Source organism: Dipodomys merriami, unplaced genomic scaffold (assembly GCF_024711535.1).
Source record: "Dipodomys merriami isolate MVZ:Mamm:240054 unplaced genomic scaffold, mDipMer1.0.p SCAF_3, whole genome shotgun sequence".
Lineage (NCBI taxonomy): Eukaryota > Metazoa > Chordata > Mammalia > Rodentia > Heteromyidae > Dipodomys > Dipodomys merriami.
In genome coordinates, this window is record NW_027204492.1 from 99,729,068 (window position 1) to 99,747,687 (window position 18,620).

Sequence of the window (18,620 nt, forward strand, 5' to 3'; positions counted from 1 at the left end):
TATTTATATGCTACTAATAGCCATATTAAAATAAGAGCCTGGAACCAATAGTTCAAGCCTATAGTCCTAGCTGCTTGGTAGACTGGGAATGGTGGGGAAAATCACAGGTCAAGTTCCACACAAAAAGAAAAGTTTACATGACCCTTTCTTATCCCATAGCTGGGCACAGTGGCATAGAGTGTGCCTATCATCCCAAGCTATGATGCCATGTAAGCCAGCATAGAAAAATCCACAACACTCCAACTAGGGAAGAATTCACCCACGTTGGAAGTGACTTCCTACCCCCAAATTAAGTAAAAAGCAGAGCTAGATGTATGGCTCGGTAGTGTTGTGTTAATCCTGAAAGCACAGTACTGTGAGTTCAATCCCATAGTAATGTCCAAGAACAGAATCCTAAAATGATATTGTAGCTCAGAGTATAACTTTGTCTTTCGCAAAATGTGAGGTTAAAGCAGACAATCTTGTTTGTGCTTTTTCTGATATAAATAACTGAGAAGTAAATTGAGGCACCCAAATCTTTGTTTCATAAGCAGGAGATACAAAGAATCTATGTAAATAACTCATTCAAATATTTATACATCCAAACCTTTATGTGCCAAGAGCAGTGCTTGGGAGTAGGAATTTAAAGGTGAATAATATACATTCCTTTCTCTAGTAGGTATCCAGTCTTTTGGGAAAACATCACTGAAATTGTAAATATGAATTATAAAATGAAGGTGTAAGTTCATAGAGGTTTTTCCAAGGAGGGGGAAATTTTTTTAAGGAATAATAGACTTAATTCTAATTCCAAGAAGGATAAATCTCACAGAAGAAAGTGACATTATAGAAGAAGTACATTCTAGATATATAGTAAAAAAAAAAAAAAGTCCGAATGAAAGCAGGGTTTGTATTGTTATGGAAGTTGTGCTATATTTGGTGTTTTGAGTATTGCATATGTGGAAGACTTTGTGAATGTCTACATTGAAAGCAGAACAAAGAAGGTCTGACAGTGTAGAAATTAGAGCAGTAAGAATCTGACAATAGAGAAAGATGATCTTCCATGTGTGGGAGCAAACAATATTAACTTTCACAAAAGGTCATGTTAGTGAGGCTAAAAGGAGGAGAGCAAATATGAAAATCAATTCTAGTTTAGAACTGAAGGTAAAATCAAGCTAAACATGGTGAGAAAGAGATGAAGGAATAAAAGATGACCTAAAGATTTCTGGCATAGAAACCTTTGACTAAATTAAAAAAAACTTAGGAAAGAAAATGAGAGTGATGACATATATTTTTTAGTTTAATAGAGAATGCACAAGAGAAGATGCAACATAAAAAGCTGGATATAGAATTTATGTACGGACTAGAACCAGGAGCTCTGTCATCATAAAGCTATAGATCAATGGTTGATGAACTACTCTCCATGTCCCCAATCTGACTTACCATATACTTTAAAAAATCAAGTTGTTGTTGTTGTTGTTTTAAAATGCAGCCACACCATTTGGTTACATTGAGCTACAACAGAAAACTTGAGTAATGAAAATGTCTGTATGTCTCATGAAGCCTAAAATAGTTATTCTTGAGATCTGTCTCAATAATGTTTGCCAAGCACCGCTGTGGATGTCAGCTGAAACTTTGAGAGTGAATGAAATTCTGTAGAGGAATTGTCAAGACAAAAAATCCAAGAGATTCGCCCATAATGCCTAGCATTCCTTCTGAGGATAATTACTTCTGACTCCTTTAAACATGGAAATTGATTAGAAAAAGGTTGCATTAAGTGCTGATGTTTATAATATAGCTCAAATAAAGTCGAACTTTTCTACTAGCTCACATGGCAATAAATGAAAAGTTATTATGAGAGACAAGGGAAACAACTTGTGTATATTTCAACGGTTAAAAAGGAGAATACAAGCATACATTTTAAACTCAAGTATTATAACCACTGTGAGAAACTAAAATCGAAGTACCACTCCAAACTTGTTTAAAACCTGAGAGCCAAGCTCACAACCTAGTAGGATTAGGGATCAATAAAATGAACAAGGTGTTACAAAATAAAATGTCAATCCAGAGCTGTAAAAAATGCCAGCATTGGCTCTATTGAAAATAGTAAAACTGAATGAAAATGCTATTACTTTATACCACTGTGTTTGTGTAGTTCTTTGCCTTGCTCTACAAATATTTCAAATTATAAAATTTTTAACAGTCACGGAAGAACTAGTGGAGTGGGAGGATCAAAAGTGGGATAGATACATTTCACTGCACACATTGTAATTTTTAGTGTCTACTCCATTTTGTACTTTATGCAAGCCTTACCTAAAAACATTAAAATTGAATCCTACGCTTAAAAAATACATATATATGATATTTCAAACCATTCTATTGACCTTAATGAGAAAAAATAAATAAAGCTTTGCAAAAAATAAACAATATGTTAATAAATCTTGTGTAAAGATTAAATAAACAAATGTTAGATAGTAAAAATCCCAAATAAAAATAATATACTGAACTACATTGTATATTAATTATTTTATACATCAAAAACACAATTCAAAGCTTACAAATGAGAGCTATTGTATAAGAGAAGATATTTGAAATTTATATACAATGAGTCAAGTATATAAATCCATAATTTTGAAGTATTTCTATAAATCTTTAAGGAAAAAAGAAAACTAAATAGAAACTTGTGGTAAGTCTTGAAAAGTTAGAAGGGGACAAACAAGGATTTTGCTGCAGTATTTTGACTTGGATGATGTTTATAAAATTATTTCCTTATTTGAAAGAATTAGTGTGTTTAGACTTCACAGTAATCCTTTCCATTCTTTTGACATCTTCACAAAATAAGAGGTCCACATGGCCAATAAACATGAGCAGCATACAAATCCAAACTAAAATGAAATAACACCGTCTATCAACTGGAATGGTTGAAATTTAGAATTCTGATGATACCAAGTGGTTAGAATCTCTGCCAGATCCTGTTTTAAGGAATATATATATATACATATTCATATATATATATATATATATATATATGTATGTATGTATGTATCCATTAACTTGATCCTGTTAATCTTAGGAAGAAAGGGCTATTTTATAGCTACTTTCTTGTTCAAAGAGATTGGTTGCTTGTTCACTACCACACAGTTAGTAAGAAGAACCAGAATTCCAACCAAGGTATTCTAACTACTGCTGTTTCTGTGTGAAGATGTATGAAGAAGGAATCAGGTACAAGCCTGTGTCCAGTGGTAACATTGAGAATGTCATACAGATGGAGTTGAGTCTAGTTGTACATGTATCCTACTGGGTATCAATATGTGCATTAGGGATTTTTTTTTACTGTAGCCTAGAAAGCTGGAGGCAACATCTTCAAAGTAACAAACAATGAATGTGGGAGGATAAAACTGGAGAAAAGAAAGATAAAAATGAAAGGATAAAACTGGAGAAAAAAAAAGCTATTCCAAGTGAGTCCAATCCTCTAGAGAAATCTTCACCACTACTGATATACTTAGCTTTTGGTAAACAGTTGTGTTGCCTAGAATACAGAATTAGGGAAATATATTAGTCAGATTTTTGTCATTTTAAAGAAATACTTAAGCCAACTTCATAAAGAAAAGAGGCTTCTAGGCTGTGACTGGATAAAGTATACAATATCATATGCAACTGCTAAAACTTTAAAACTGTAAAGTTGATATAATTTTTATTATTGAAACCACTGTTAAAATGAGTAAATATTCAAACAAAATATTAAAAAATAAAAGCATGTGCTATACACATGATGACATTTAATGTGAGTACTAAAACTTTAAACCCCATTTCAAGTGCCACATGAAATTCACAGATCTGGATATTTAAGGGCACAACACCAGTGTCAGCTTAACTCTAAGGGGGACCTAATTAAAGACTAAGTTCCCTAGTGGGAAGCTGAATCACGTCCAAACCATAACAGAGATGAAGAAGCAAAGTACCATGACGTGAGCTACATAGCTTTTAGTTGCACTTACACTTCGGACCATGAGACTTTAACCAAGATCCCTCCTACTGATCTAATGGAAAATGAAATATGTTGGATGAAATAATCAGCAGCCCAGTGCTGAATTTGCAGACCTAAGTATAAAGCCACAATGGATATGTCAGAAGGCTACTAGGGTGTTATTTATTTAAATTTATTTCTTGGAATTGAGCACCACCTTAATGGCCTGAAAGTGTTAATGTATGTCCCAAAGTACCTAAATTACTCCCTAAATGTAATTTATGCTGGAGAATAATCAGACTAACTTGATTTAGAACAGCAGGATATAAGTTATGCTGAACATAAATGAAACAGCAGTGTAATTTTAAATACAGCTTGCATAGTGAATGAGAATTTTAATATTTGCAAAATTTTAAAAATCACTTGATTTATTATCCATATGTTTACACTGACATTTTTTGTCCTTTAGTTTGCTCTACATTTCCTCTTATTGCTAAGGGAAAATGCAACATTTTCTCTGAAAATAATAGAGAAGATAAAATATATTTATTCCCATGAGTGCTATTTTTAATATCTCTTTATGTTTCTAATTGTCTCTGCTGTTCTCTTTGCTCATAGACAGTTTGATTAATGGAGTAAGAGGAATTTAAAAGCACAGTGGCAGATTAATGATTAAATTTATAAATGTAACATTGTAAAACAAGTAAAACTATCTATACACACATATATATACATATATATATTTATGTAGGATGTTACTTGGGAGGAAAGAATTTAAGTTTATAAGTAGTCATGATAACAAATGTAATTTTACATAGTAAATTCAAGAATATGTTTATACTCTGCTATTAACAACACATATTAAATGCAAAAGTATATTTAAATTTTTATTTGACACTTGAAATGGAGTTTAAAGTATTATTACTCACATTAAGTGTCATCATGTGTAAAGCACATGCTTTTATTTTTTAATATTTTGTTTGAATAGTTACTCATTTTAACAGTAGTTTTAATAATAAAAACTATATCAATTTTACAGTTTTTGAAGTTTTAGTAGTTGCATATTATATTGAATCCCTATCTATTTATTCAGTCACAGCATAGAAGCAGTCTCTGAGGGTGTAAAATTTTGTAAAGTTGCAATTAGGAGAAAAAGATGCAAAAGAAAAAAACTTTGGTACCCAATGTACAAATTTCAAAGTCCTAATGCACTAGCAGGAATTTAGAAGAGCTATCACCAGTCCTGTTTGTGTGGAGAGATCATTTTCCGTCACCTTTTTGAGTCTGGATACAAGGTTGTAAGTGGAGAACTCAGGCTTTCAATCTGCTTCCTCATTATTTCCATTTCTTTATTCCAGAACTAGGAGGGCAATAATCAACTCTATAAACATTCTAAAAGTTTTCTTCCCTTTGATAAATACAGAATAAAGACAACCTGCAAAGAGGCTTAGGGGTCAGAGTTGAAGGACTCTTGATGGGATCTAGTGGCTAATAGTACTAAAATTGCCAGGATGCTGAGAGGCAGCAAACTAAGTGCATGATTGGAAATGTTTAGATTATATAGCACCCTGGGTATCCATAGAACATCTGTTGGAGAAATTTTCTTCTCCTAGTAGCTGCAAGTGTTGATGGAAAGATAATTCAGCTAACTGGGTAGGAATAAAAGCAAACCAAGAAAGTTTACTTACACATTCTACAAAGGTAGATTAGTAAATTGTGCAAAATTGTGCTCCAGACATATCAAGAATTAGAATATGACAATGGCAGTAAAAATTTATTTTTAACTCATGTGACATAAAAAGTACAAAACTAGGCAAAACAGAAAAAATATAATGAAAATCAAAATTGACTCTGTAATGTCACCAAGAAGGAACAATGTTAATTTTCCTCATACCTTTTGTGATTCTCTTGACCCCAATCACATAGTTTGACTGTGAAACCTGCAATGTGAAATTCTCTTTTAAAGGAAATAAAGTACTAAAGTGTATTCTTGGGTCATTTATTATCTATAATATGCCACTGAAATATATGCCTACTAAATTATTTGTGAACAGGCAAAAATATTCTCAAGATCATTGTGTCACTGTAGGATAGCCCTTACTGATTAAGTATAAAATATTATTAATTCTCAAAGGAAGATTTTTAAACCAGCTATAGTTAGTGACTTTGCTTCCATGTACTGCCCTTTACATGAGGCAAATACCGTCTTGTATATACTTTAAAGTTAAACATACAGTGATTTATTAATTACAATGTCTGTCAGAATGTAATAGATATAAGACATATGATTAAATCTTAGGTATTTAATAAAGATGGAAAAAATGGGAAAACTGAAAGTATAGTATTCTTTCGTAGAATGGTGATAAATCCTGGAAAATATCATTCCATTAAAAGAACATGTAAGGTAGTAAAAAGATGTCATTGAAATCAAAGATCTGGTTTTGAATCTCCTTCTTGCTTTTTAATCTTTTTGAACTTTTGGCAAATTATTCACTTTTTTGGTTTTCTCCATTAGAATATAAATCATAACGGTTATGTTAGTGACATAGTAGTATAAAATCGAAGAGTCTAATATCTGGCTCATAGTAACTGTTCAACAATTGTACATTTTGTTCTTTTCCTGTGAAAGAAGTAGGTAAATAAATACAGTTGTGTTTTAGCTCTGATATGTGAAATTCCCCAATGAAGGTAAAGGTCTAATATGATAGTATAGTTTTCAAATGTATAACCCACTAAATCTTAAAGACTGAAACAAAAAACTTACTGTGAGGCAACCTCACAGCTAGGAACTTTCAGGATAGCCTATTACTAGCAGATTCTTTCTAGGGCAAGCCACAGGAGAGTAAACATTATATATCCCATCTTACTTTATATTCATGATTTTCACTTTGAGTGTCCATTAGAATTACCTGTGTGCTTTTAAAATAACAGATGTCAGAATCTAGCAAAGATACTAATTTTATAGTTCTGTAGTGGAGCTCTAGTATTTTGTTGTTGCTGTAGCTGTATTGTAATACTCAGGTTATTCTTTATATCCAACCATCTTCAGATGTGGAACCCTGGTTGCTTATTAGTCTGTCTCAATTTCTTGTGTGACTAGAATATAAGCAAATAAATATCTGCTTCTTCATAATGCATTCATATGTGATATTAAATCAATTGTTTGTACTAAGCTCCTTCAGCATTCTAGTTTGAATGATTTAATAGATACAACAAAGTAAAAAGAAAAAAGGAAGTTAGCACCCATCTTATGGTGTACACTAGTGAAATATCTAGTGGGTTAATTTCTTACATCTGAGTCTAATGACATCTGTCATTTTGGATACTTGATGATCTTAATGAATAAACAGTTTTGATTCATGAGTGATATTGAAACTGATAAACTTAGAGAGATTTAGATTTTTAAGCCAAAACATTTTGAAATTGAATATATAGCTGTCAAATAATGTGTTAGCTGTTAACACATTTAAGAATTAAATATAATTACATAAAAATTGCAAACATTTCAAAGTGGTTTTATATTTATTTCAATCAAGAAATATAGTCAATTTTAAGGGAAAAATTAGTCTTTAATTTTGTAGCATCTTATTTCATCTTAATTATTATCTATATTAACTTAAACTGTGATCTACAAATATGAGAACTACCAAAATGATAGCTTCGCTGATATATAAAAATGTGCTGTTTCCACAAAATCATTTTTTATAATCAACTTATTTTCCTTGATCTTTATTTTCACCTTCTAGGAGATTTGACAGATCTGTGGAAAAATGGCGGCGTTTTCATTATGATATGAAGATATTTAACCAATGGTTAACAGAAGCTGAACAGTTTTTTAAGAAGACACAACTCTCTGAAAATTGGGAACATGCTAAATACAAATGGTATCTTAAGGTAAGATTTTGATATTTTTTCCCCAAATTGTCTTTATCCTCACCTTAATATTGCAAATGCTTTACTTATTTACCTTCAGATTGTGAAAGAGGATTGGATTTATGTTACTAATTTTTTGTTGTCATTTTACATATTAGAGAATCATCTTAATTATCGTGTTGGGGGACTTTACTATGTGCTTTTTATGAAAGGAAGACATTCAGCCTAGATAGGACTTGGCTTATCTGATGAACTATGAAGTATAATTGCATCTGTGATACAGGGAAGCATTTTACCGCTGGGTATAATGTGGCTTTATATGGTAATGGGTATGTTTTTACCTGGTTTTGGAACCTATACAGAAGGAGAATTTGTTCTATACTTGCCAATAATGTGGTTGCCATAAAATTACAGTTCTGTTTCCCTAAAGACAACTTGTGGTGATGTAGCAGTATTTTTATATATTCTATTGACAAAATGCCTTCTGAGATAGTCTCAAGGCCAAAGCAATGCATAGTTAATTGTTGCTACTTATTGACTTTTTATGGTTTATGTTAATGGAAGTGCATTGTATGGATTATAACCAGTGTAGCATTTAATGGTAATTTCTCTTTTAAATATGAAGTGAAATAAATTGCACTGTAGGAGATCATTTTATTTAATAAAATTTGTAGTTTAAGTATGAGAAATACTGTGTTTCTTGTATTGAGGCTAAAGTAGTTCTGTAGCATTATTAGCTCAAGTTTTTCCTGTTACAATTTTTGATCTAGTGGATTTGAATTAGGTCCAGTTTTTAATGCCAGAAAATACTGATTAAGAAGAGGAAGGCAAAGAAATGATATTAAATAATTTAAGCATTTAAAAATGTTAGGTTCATAATAGCAGTATGATAATCCAACTTTATAATTGTTCAGTCTCAAAAGTTTTGAATAGTCAATGTGCTATTTGATATTAAGTAATGAGCATTTAAACACACATATATGACATAGTATTTAAACATACAATGTGAACACTTTAAAAATACTGTACAATTATAATCACATCAATCAAACTTTTATATACCCAACATCAGCCTTTGAAGAAAGAAAATTCTGTTATCATAGAGATGATACATTTTTAATAGGGCTAAACTGAATTTTGACCTAATGTAGCATGACAAGTTCTCTTCCTGAAGGGCATAAATACATTAGTGTGATATGGATGTTCCTTTGTAGAAATATAAACCTCTTGAATTTCCAAAGTCATCTGACATAAGATAAATATAGTTCACAGTTTATAAATTTAATATAAACTTATTGTGAAAAGTAAAAAAAATGTAGGGGAATATATTTACTATCGTTCTGCTTCCCAAAGGTAGTTGTTTATTTGGGTGAGGGGAATAAGAAGGATAAAACCCACAGCCTTGTACATGCTAGGCTCAGGCTCTATCATTGAGCAACACCCTAGTGTGGTTTCTGATACTTGATACAGATTGAGTTTTTTGAGAAGGTGGATCTAGGATGGAGATGAGCATATGGAAGTTTTATAATGGAGTGTTTTTGTGAGTCAACATTTCGTGTGTGTGTCAGGATAAAATTTTCTTTCTCACTTTTGTGCTTACATTCTGTTAATTTTATAGTACCTATGAGTATATCATTTCTATGATAATTCTGCAGTCTTTCAGCCACTATCCTAAAAGAGAGCCCAAATATACATATTTAGACTGAACAAAATAGCCATACTACTCGCTGATATTATGTTTGTTTCCTTGACAGTCTTAGTTTCCTCTACAATTCTTTTTATACCTCTATAATCTAACATTTGCTATGCCTACCTGTGATTAATGCCTTCTAGTGTAGACTTTTCACACCATTCATGGTTGTTGCTTTTATCTCTTAAAATGTAATTTTATATTTTATATCTTCCATGTATTTAGTCAATACTTTCTTTATCTTCTTGGAGATATGGAATACAGATATAATAAATCTTATGTTGTCTTTGTGAGTTCTAAGTCATTTTTAGTTGATCAATTTTTCTCCTCACTGGGTACTATTGTGATGTTTCTTTAGATATTAGTAACTTCTTATTGTGTGTCAGACATTGGGACTTTTAACTTCTTGACTACTTGATATTTTTGTATGCAATACATTTTCTTAACCTTTCTTCTTGGATACAGCTAATCTACATGGTAGCAGCTTGATATTGTGTAGATCTTTAGCACATACTTTGTTAGTTCTGTCTAGGGTTAATTTTTCCTACTGCTCAGCCAAAGCTCTTCTCACCCTGATGCCCAGTGAATGATAACATTTTACACCATGGCTCATGGCTAAAGGCACTACTCACTACCAAACTGAGCTCTGGTGATGATTTGCTTTAGTCTTTTTACATGGTTTGTTCCCTAATCTTGGATAGTTTTCTCACTAACATAGCCTCATTTAAAAAGCAGCTGTAGACTGGAACAGAGCTATCTGTATATATCCAAAGTTATCTCTCTGTGTTCTTTGTTTCTGTTTAGTATTCTGGTATTCTACCAGACAGAACAATTTTGATGGCATTTTATTTGGTAATATATTTTAAAGATATAATCATGTAATTTTATAATAATTTCGTATGTCTGAGGAATATTGAAAAGTTCTCATTTCTTCACTGGGAAGTTTAGTTGAAACTTATAAACATTTGCCAAAATTTTCTCCTTTAGAAAAGTTTTAAAAATCTATTTTTAGTCAATTGCATTCTTTTTAAAATTTTATTTATTACTATTGTGAAGGTAATGTACATAGGGGTTATGGTTACATAAGTCAGATAAAGAGAACATTTTTTGAAGTTTTCCCATCCGGTTCCTACCCACAATTTTTGTATTTCATTTTCAACACAGTATGTGGTAAGTATCACTGCTGCATTTGTTAACCCTTTGTCCCACCCTTTCGGTGCCCCCCTTACCCTCTCAAAGACAGATACACAAACAAGACAAAAGGAAATGAAAACAAAAATGACGATAAAGAAAAAATATCCCTTGTTTCCACCTTCTATAGAGAGTTTATATTGTCAGATGCATATAGCTGTTGCACCTATGTGATCCTCTATAGAGAATATCCTCCTTTGGTCTCACTCTGTGAGAATGCCTAGGGACCTGTATAACTTCTCATGCCCCAGTGTACTTTTTTCTTGTACAATCAAGTTTGCTTGTAGATTTATAGGCACATTCTAGCTACCACAAATTAGCAAAACCATGCAACCTATGTTTCTGCAGGTCTGGCTTACTTCATTTAATATATTTTTTTCCAAGTCTTTTTGATGGATGAGTAGTATACCACATTTCCGGATCCATTTGTCCACTGAGGGACATTTGGGTTGACTCCATATCTTGGCTATGGTAAACAATGCTGCGATGAAAATAGTTGTGCTGGTCACTTTAATGTGGCCTTATTTAATCTATTGCTTTCTTAATTTGCATATCAAAGAAAAATTCTAGACTTGAAGAGAAAACTTTTGTAGCTGTCGGAGGTCATAAATCCTATAAACATTGATACATTTGTTTCTTCTTCAGTGATTGTAAGCCAAAAGTAATGTACATGTACACACATCTATACATCCACATGTACATTAATAAGCACAAATGTAAAATACTCAAGGCTTTGTTAAATTTCAAAATAAGATTTTGAAAAAGGATCCAGTAAGATATTATAGGAAACCTCTACTTATGGGATGTCTAGAAATCTCAGCTGTCTTAGTAATCATTTTTAAATTTGATTTTATAATCAATGTAATATACAGAGGGGTTACAGTTACATATGTAAGGTAATGAATGCATTTCCTGTCAAACATTGTTACCCCTCCCTCATTTTTCTCCCACTTCCCCTCCCCTAACCACTTTCCAAGTTGTAAAGTTCATTTCCCACATATTTTCTCGTGTGTATCCTTGTTGCATTGGCTTGCCCTTTGTCCTTTGTTTCACCATTTTGTTTCTCCCCTTCTCTTCCCCAATTCAGATAAATATATACACATACAAGACACAGGATACCAAAATCAAATACAGTGACAACAGGGGATAAACCAAAGGAAAAAGAAATTAAAGAAAAAGTACATTACAAACAATTACAACAAAGAAAAACCTCTTGTTTCCATATCTTGGAGTTCATTTGGCCTAGCCTTATCTTATGTATTCATATGTACATAGCTATTGAGCTATTGTGATCTCTTCTAGGGCTATTCTAGACATGTACTATTTATTACAAATGAGGGAGAATATGGAGCCAATGTTTCTTTGGGTCTGGCTTACTTCACTTAGTATGAGTAATCATCATTACTGATTAATAATGAATAGGAGAGTTTAAATATTTGCTGTGAAATTCTCTTAGGAAACAGGAGGTAGATGGTTGCTGCCAGCAGCAGATTTGATGACATGAACAATTAATGTTTACTTTGAGGGAATTCAACCAAGTAGCCAATGTACTGCAAAAATACATACAGATCTAAATTTGAGCTTGGAGACACACACATAAATTCTAGATCATAAACAGAAAAATATTCTTTATATATTGTAAACTTGTCCATATTTATTGCAATGAACTGCATTGTATATATTATTTTTACTTCTAAGAAGAGAGATTAGTGCCTAACTGAGGCTCTGTATTGTCATTTAGAATAAAATAACTTCCAATACCAGAAAGGTGGTTTGGCTCCATGTAACTCAATTATTTTTCTCTGTCACAAAAGAGTGATAAAATTAATTGTATTCATTTATAATATTGCAGAATATTCCAAAGCAATTGACCATGTTACCATGGAGAACATCTTAAAAAATATCATATTGTTTGACCGGAGAAAATATCAACTATATAAAATTAGTTTGTCAGTAAATCTATTCAGTTATCTTTGTATATATTTATGTGTTTGTTCAAGAAGTAGAATTCAAGTAAATGGAGAAATGCCATCACCTACTAAAATATTGATATGTCACATTGGACTCTATTAGAGATTTGCAACAGTGGGTTTATATTCCAGTTTATTTAGCTTAAAAAATCTTTAGCTTGAAGAATCTTGTGAATTTGTCTTAGATCTTTCTTTGTCTCTGCTTTCTCTTCTCTAAACTTTAACAATTAGATAAATAGGAACAACTTAGTATGAATAGCATTTTTCCATGAAGTAATTACTCATTAAATGTAAACCTTAAATAATTACCCAACATAAGTGATTATATTTATAAAAAACTAAAATTCTTTTACTGAATTATTGTCCTCAACTATATGAAATGTAGAGTGACCTACCTGGAAATTCCATTAAACTTTATTCTCATGAAATGTGCTGCTATCTTCTCATAGTGTATCTCTTGGATTAAAAATTGAAGAAAGTTCCAATTCAGCCCAACACATTCGCCTCAGATAGCTGACATTTCTGCCTACTCATTTTCTAGCTAACAAGAAGAAAAGTTAATGGAAGTTTTCAGAGAGAAAGCTGAATACCATGAAGCAAAGTTATGAAAATAATGTTAACTCATATGATGACAAAGTGAGTTGGTGTGTCATCAATTACCTTGAGTGAAAACAGGAAAGTAAAAAATCATAAAATGCTCTAACATTTGAGTTTAGCCTATTTTTCTGGACTAGAAAACAAGTAAGTGTTAACATATGAGCTGTTATTGAATGGGACTGAAAAATTGTCACAGTTGCCAGTAAAAATAATTTAAAAAATCACTATTAGATTTAGTATTTAACAGGACTAAATATTCTTCTTATAAATGGAAAATTACCCTGTTTGTTTTATAGGATAAGGTTGCTTAGTGAACCATATAAAATGAGTGCTTTCTAAAGAATATTTTATGAACAAATCTGAGGCTTTGAGTCTTAAGAGATGCCATTTGAAATCAACAATCAGCAATGAGTTTGTGTAAATGTACTTTTAAGGGTTTAAGTCAACAACAAGCAGCATAGAGAGTCAAACAGCATTGTGATATTTTGATGTAAATTCACTGCTAGTTTTAGGAAAAATAATTTTTATTAGTATTAAATTAATCAGTCTTCTGGGATCCCCATCAATGTTACTATATTTCTGCTTCATAATTTATATTATACAGTGATGTCAAATACATATATTTTGATATGAGAAATGTAATTAAGACTGTTTACTTTGAGATGTAATAATAAGTCAAGTTCATTAGGATAGGCTAAAACTTAGGTCAACATGGATTAAATATAGTGTATTTGAATGCTTATATTGTTTTACCATCAACTATCACTGTCAGAAAAAAGATACTTTTCCTTTCCTCAAATTCAAAGTAGGCATGGAGAATGGCAAATTCCATACAAACTCATGTGATTCTTTTTATGATCCCTCAGATGGGGAACAATGAGTGGGTAAGAAAGAGAGGGCACTGGTACTTGCAGTTGGGGAGAATGGCAAAGAAAGAATACAAAAATGTCAAAGACAACTTTAGCTGTTCTCCAATTTTGCCTTACCTTGGCTATTTGTGATTGAAGAAAGTACTGTGTAAAGGATCCAACTCTGATGAGTTTAGATTCACAGAGCACAATGGAATTGAGATGACTCCTGGCCAGAAGTTTGAAACAAGTGTGCGTATGAAAAGGCTCCCTTCTTCTTAATGGAAATGCTCAGGGTTTTTCATTCTTCTCATTCTACTTTTTTGTGCTCACAGCCCAAAAAAACCTTCATATAGCAGTTGCTGCTTTTGAAAAGCTATTGGTTTGTACAGAAACGATGAATGTTGAAGGGATGCACATAGGTCACTGACAGGCTCTACAGAGTGAGATTTGTATTTTTATTAGGATTCATTTTAAGACTCTTAATATTTGATTGGTAATGTAACTCCCACAAAAGACTCTATAGAAGATAAATGGCATTATATTAATACAGATCAAATTAACCACTACCTCAAAAAGGCATATGGTATAAAGGCTAAATTGGATACAAGCATGCTTTTCTATATAGTCAGTTTTTACAGTTCTGATTTCACCAGCTGGCTGGTGAATTTGACGGCTTCTTAACAGCCACACTGCTGAGACTCAAATGCTGATAGAAACTTTGATGGAAAAATCACTTGAGTAAATATTTCTGCCATCTGTTGCCCTTCTTTGGGATCCCAAAGTTAAGAAAAATTCATACTATCACTAGCAGTAATAAAATTTCAAATGATTACATTTTGTGGTCACAAAACTATCCTGCTTTATGTAACTAGAGGATGTGCACTAACATAAGGGAATCAGCAAGAAAATTTATTGCTAAGACAATTTGTCTCTAGTCACTTGCTTTAGAGTTACAGCGATTTATAAGGAGGGGAACACATTTTAATATGAGCTTTTCAATGTTATTATTCGGTAGTGGCATGAGAATTCAGTCTCTTAATACAGTTAAACAGTTGGGCACTTCATTCTTTCGTAAATATTGTTAGCCTTTTATTGCTGCTTAGAAACTATTCTCCAACTTCTTGGCTCCCATGAATCTTTACAGAAGTACCAAATGACAGATTTATTGGGAGTTTGGCACAGTGTAGAAATTCAGAGAGGGGCTTTAACTGAACCCTATCTTTCATAAATAATTGTATTAAAATATTTGGGTAATTTCAGTAGTTTGTTCTAAGAAACTGTTGTCCAGCATGACATATTTAAGAAGATGACAGATTGTTGTATATTATAGGAAAGAACCAAGAGCCCAAACTACAATTTACTTTAATAAACATAGAAATAGAGAGCTTCTTAGCATGTACGGAAAACAAATCATTCCTAAAGGATCCCCAATGTTACTCAAGACAAATGAGAACAAAATGTGGAGCATGCAGATTATACATCTCATATTGAAACAAAGAGTAAATTGCTCACATCAGCATAGAAACACTGAGAAACAAAAGTGGATAGTTAATTAAATACACATATTAATATATGCACTTTTATGAAATAACATTACAATGAAAATGTTCCAGACATATTGCTTTTCTTGATATTCTCAGTATCTTCTTACCAGACTTTCTAATACTTATTTCTATTTTTTTATTTTATTTTATTTTTTTATTGTGAAAATACTGTACAGAAAGGTTACAATTACATGGGCAAGATAATGAGTACATTTCTTATCAAGCTTTGTAGCCTCCTCCTTTGTTTCCCCTTCCCATCCTCTCCCCCTACCCCACCGAATCCTCCCCGCTCCCCCCCCACCCCCCACCCCCCGCTCTAAAGTTGTAAAGTTCGTTTTCAACATAACGACTTGTACATCTCATTGTTGCAATGGGTCCACCTGTATCCCTATTTAGACGATTTGTTTTTCCCCTTCCCCTCCACAAACTATACCGACATCAAATACAGTGAAAGCAGGGGTTATACTATGGAGGAGGGACATACAAAGCAACAAAGAAATAATCTTATAAATGTGTTAGAAACAATTGCATGAAAGAAAAAAAAAACATTTGAATACATATCTTGGGGTTCATTCCCCTAATATCAACCTTATCTGACCTTTTCTGCTTGACTCAGACATATACTAGTTATTGCAAATAAGGGAAACCATGGGACCTATGTTTCTTTGGGCCTGGCTTACTTCACTTAATATAATTTTTTCCAAGTCTTTCCATTTCCTAACAAATGGGGCTTACTTTTTTTTCAAGCCTGAAGTTTGAACTTAGGGCCTCCTGGTTGGTATACTTCTGAAAAGTACTACCAGCCCTCTTTCTCACTGGTTATTTATAGGATAAAGTCTTGCCTCCTGCCCAGGCACTTGCTTTAGTTATGATATGCCACCAGTCTACCAAACACTGAAAAGACAGCTGCACACTATTGCATGCAGTTTTCCTCCCTGGAGACAGAATATCCCAGACTTTTCTACATGAGCTAGCCTAGTATCACGAGATTGAACCCAGCTATGGGTTGAAAAGGAGGAGTCGGGGTGGGGGGAAATTCATGTGCTTTTCTCTCTGGCTGACCTTGAATCAAGTTCCTCCCATTCTCAGCCTCTCAAGTAGCTAGAATTACAGGCATGAGCCATAAGTGCCGGCTCTTAATTTTCATTTTCCATTGACGATACTACATTCTCCCCAGCCTATATTTTCCATGTCTCACTGTCTTCCATTTTTGTTTTGCATATATCTCTTTTTATATGTGCTCCTCTTCCAACATCAGAAATCCTTTTTGACAACTCATATACAAGCACACATATAGGATTGCCTTTAGTTCAAATTATCCTCTTTAACAATAACACTGCAACTTACCAAAATTTTGATATTTACATATTTTTCATGTGTATCTTCCACCAGAAGGGAAACTGTCTTTCTTACTCACCAATGTACCTCAGTACAGAAAACCATTTCTTCATACAGTGAGCATGCATCAATAAATAAGATTTATACTTTCACTGATTTATTTTCATTGGAAAAATATTCCCAAAATTGTCTTTTCTCCCTTTTTTGTCCTTTTTTGTCATTACATTCCAAATATTCTCTTCTGTATACAAAATAAATAAATTTCTCACATTTGCTGACAGTTTAACAATAGTCAGATTCCATTCTCTTACTCATTAAATTGTATCTGAAATAACAGAATACATTCAAAAAAAACTTCTTGTGGGCTAATTCTTTAAAAGGCAGATATTATTTGCTGATAGGGACATAGAGGTTGACTAAGAACCTACTTTCTACCAATGAACTCATGATCTCATGAGTTCAGCATATTAGGCTAAGGTAGAAGTAAAGTATAGTTTGTGAACACTCCAGAAATTACAAGATCTAGCCCATAGAAAATGATGCTTTATTTTTAAAAACATTAAGTATATTTTTGTCTTTCTTGATATTCATCTATTGTATCTCTGCCATTACCAGCCTTACTTTGGAAAACATAAATGTGGGAGCCAGGTAAAAATGTAATATTGTAAAAGGAAGTATTCAGGAAAAGCCAGACATAAACCAGTTATACAAAGAGAGTGAAGAAATATTTTACCATAAGTTGTAAATTTTGAACAATGGAAAAATTGGCAAATTCTAATACAACATGACTAGTCACAGTTTAGTGTGCTCAGGATGAACTATTCATTAATTTGAATAGCAAGTGTCTAGTCATACTAGTAGTAAATCTTCCTACTGTGTAATGAAATTATTGATATAGGCCAGAAACTGAGTTGTTGGCAAACAGTGTAGTAAGACTCTAATTGACAAAATTTTACTTGAAATAAATTTTTATTAATGCCTTCTAATCAAAATTAACAAGGAAGAAAGGTTCAAAGAGCAATTAAGTATAGTGATGACTATGAGTGCATATTTGTTTGTATGATAGCATTTCCTCAAGGGCTAACAGGTTCATTATTATTCCTATTTGCCAGTATATAACATTGCTTTATGAATTTATGTAAAATTTATAAAAACATATTTATATACTATCATGGATCTAGGATTTCATGTGATGTATTGTTCATGAGTAAATATATGTGATGTCACTTGAATGCTTGCAGTAAAATTAATGATAACATACGTACTTTTTAATATTAGTATAATACTGTCAAATTAATATTTATCACATCAATATCCAGTTCTTTGAGAAGGGCAAGCAATGGAGATGAATCCTAGCAGTCACTTGTAGGTTTTTTGTTTTTTATTTTATTTTATTTTTTATTTTTTGCCAGTTCTGGGGCTTGAACTCAGGGCCTGTGCACTGTTGCTCAGCTCTTTTGCTCAAGACAAGCACTCTACCAGTTGAGTCGCAGTGCCATTTCCAGCATTTTCTGTTTACGTGGTGCTGAGGAAGCGAACCCAGGGCTTCATACATGCTATGAAAGCGTTCTACCACTGAGCCACATTCCCAGCCCAGTCACTGGTTTTTATAAATAAAGTTTT

The 18,620-nt window shown here is 32.5% G+C and overlaps 1 protein-coding gene across 9 annotated transcripts in view; it reads left to right on the plus strand.

Annotated features, from left to right (window-relative positions):
• The window catches only part of Dmd (dystrophin), a 2,040,854-nt gene that overhangs the window by 976,470 nt on the left and 1,045,764 nt on the right, over positions 1–18,620 (plus strand). For all 9 annotated transcript variants that reach the window (XM_070040660.1, XM_070040663.1, XM_070040664.1 and 6 more), the window contains one exon: positions 7,690–7,837. In XM_070040660.1, coding sequence (XP_069896761.1) covers positions 7,690–7,837 — 148 coding nt within the window. The remainder of the gene's footprint in view (positions 1–7,689; positions 7,838–18,620) is intronic.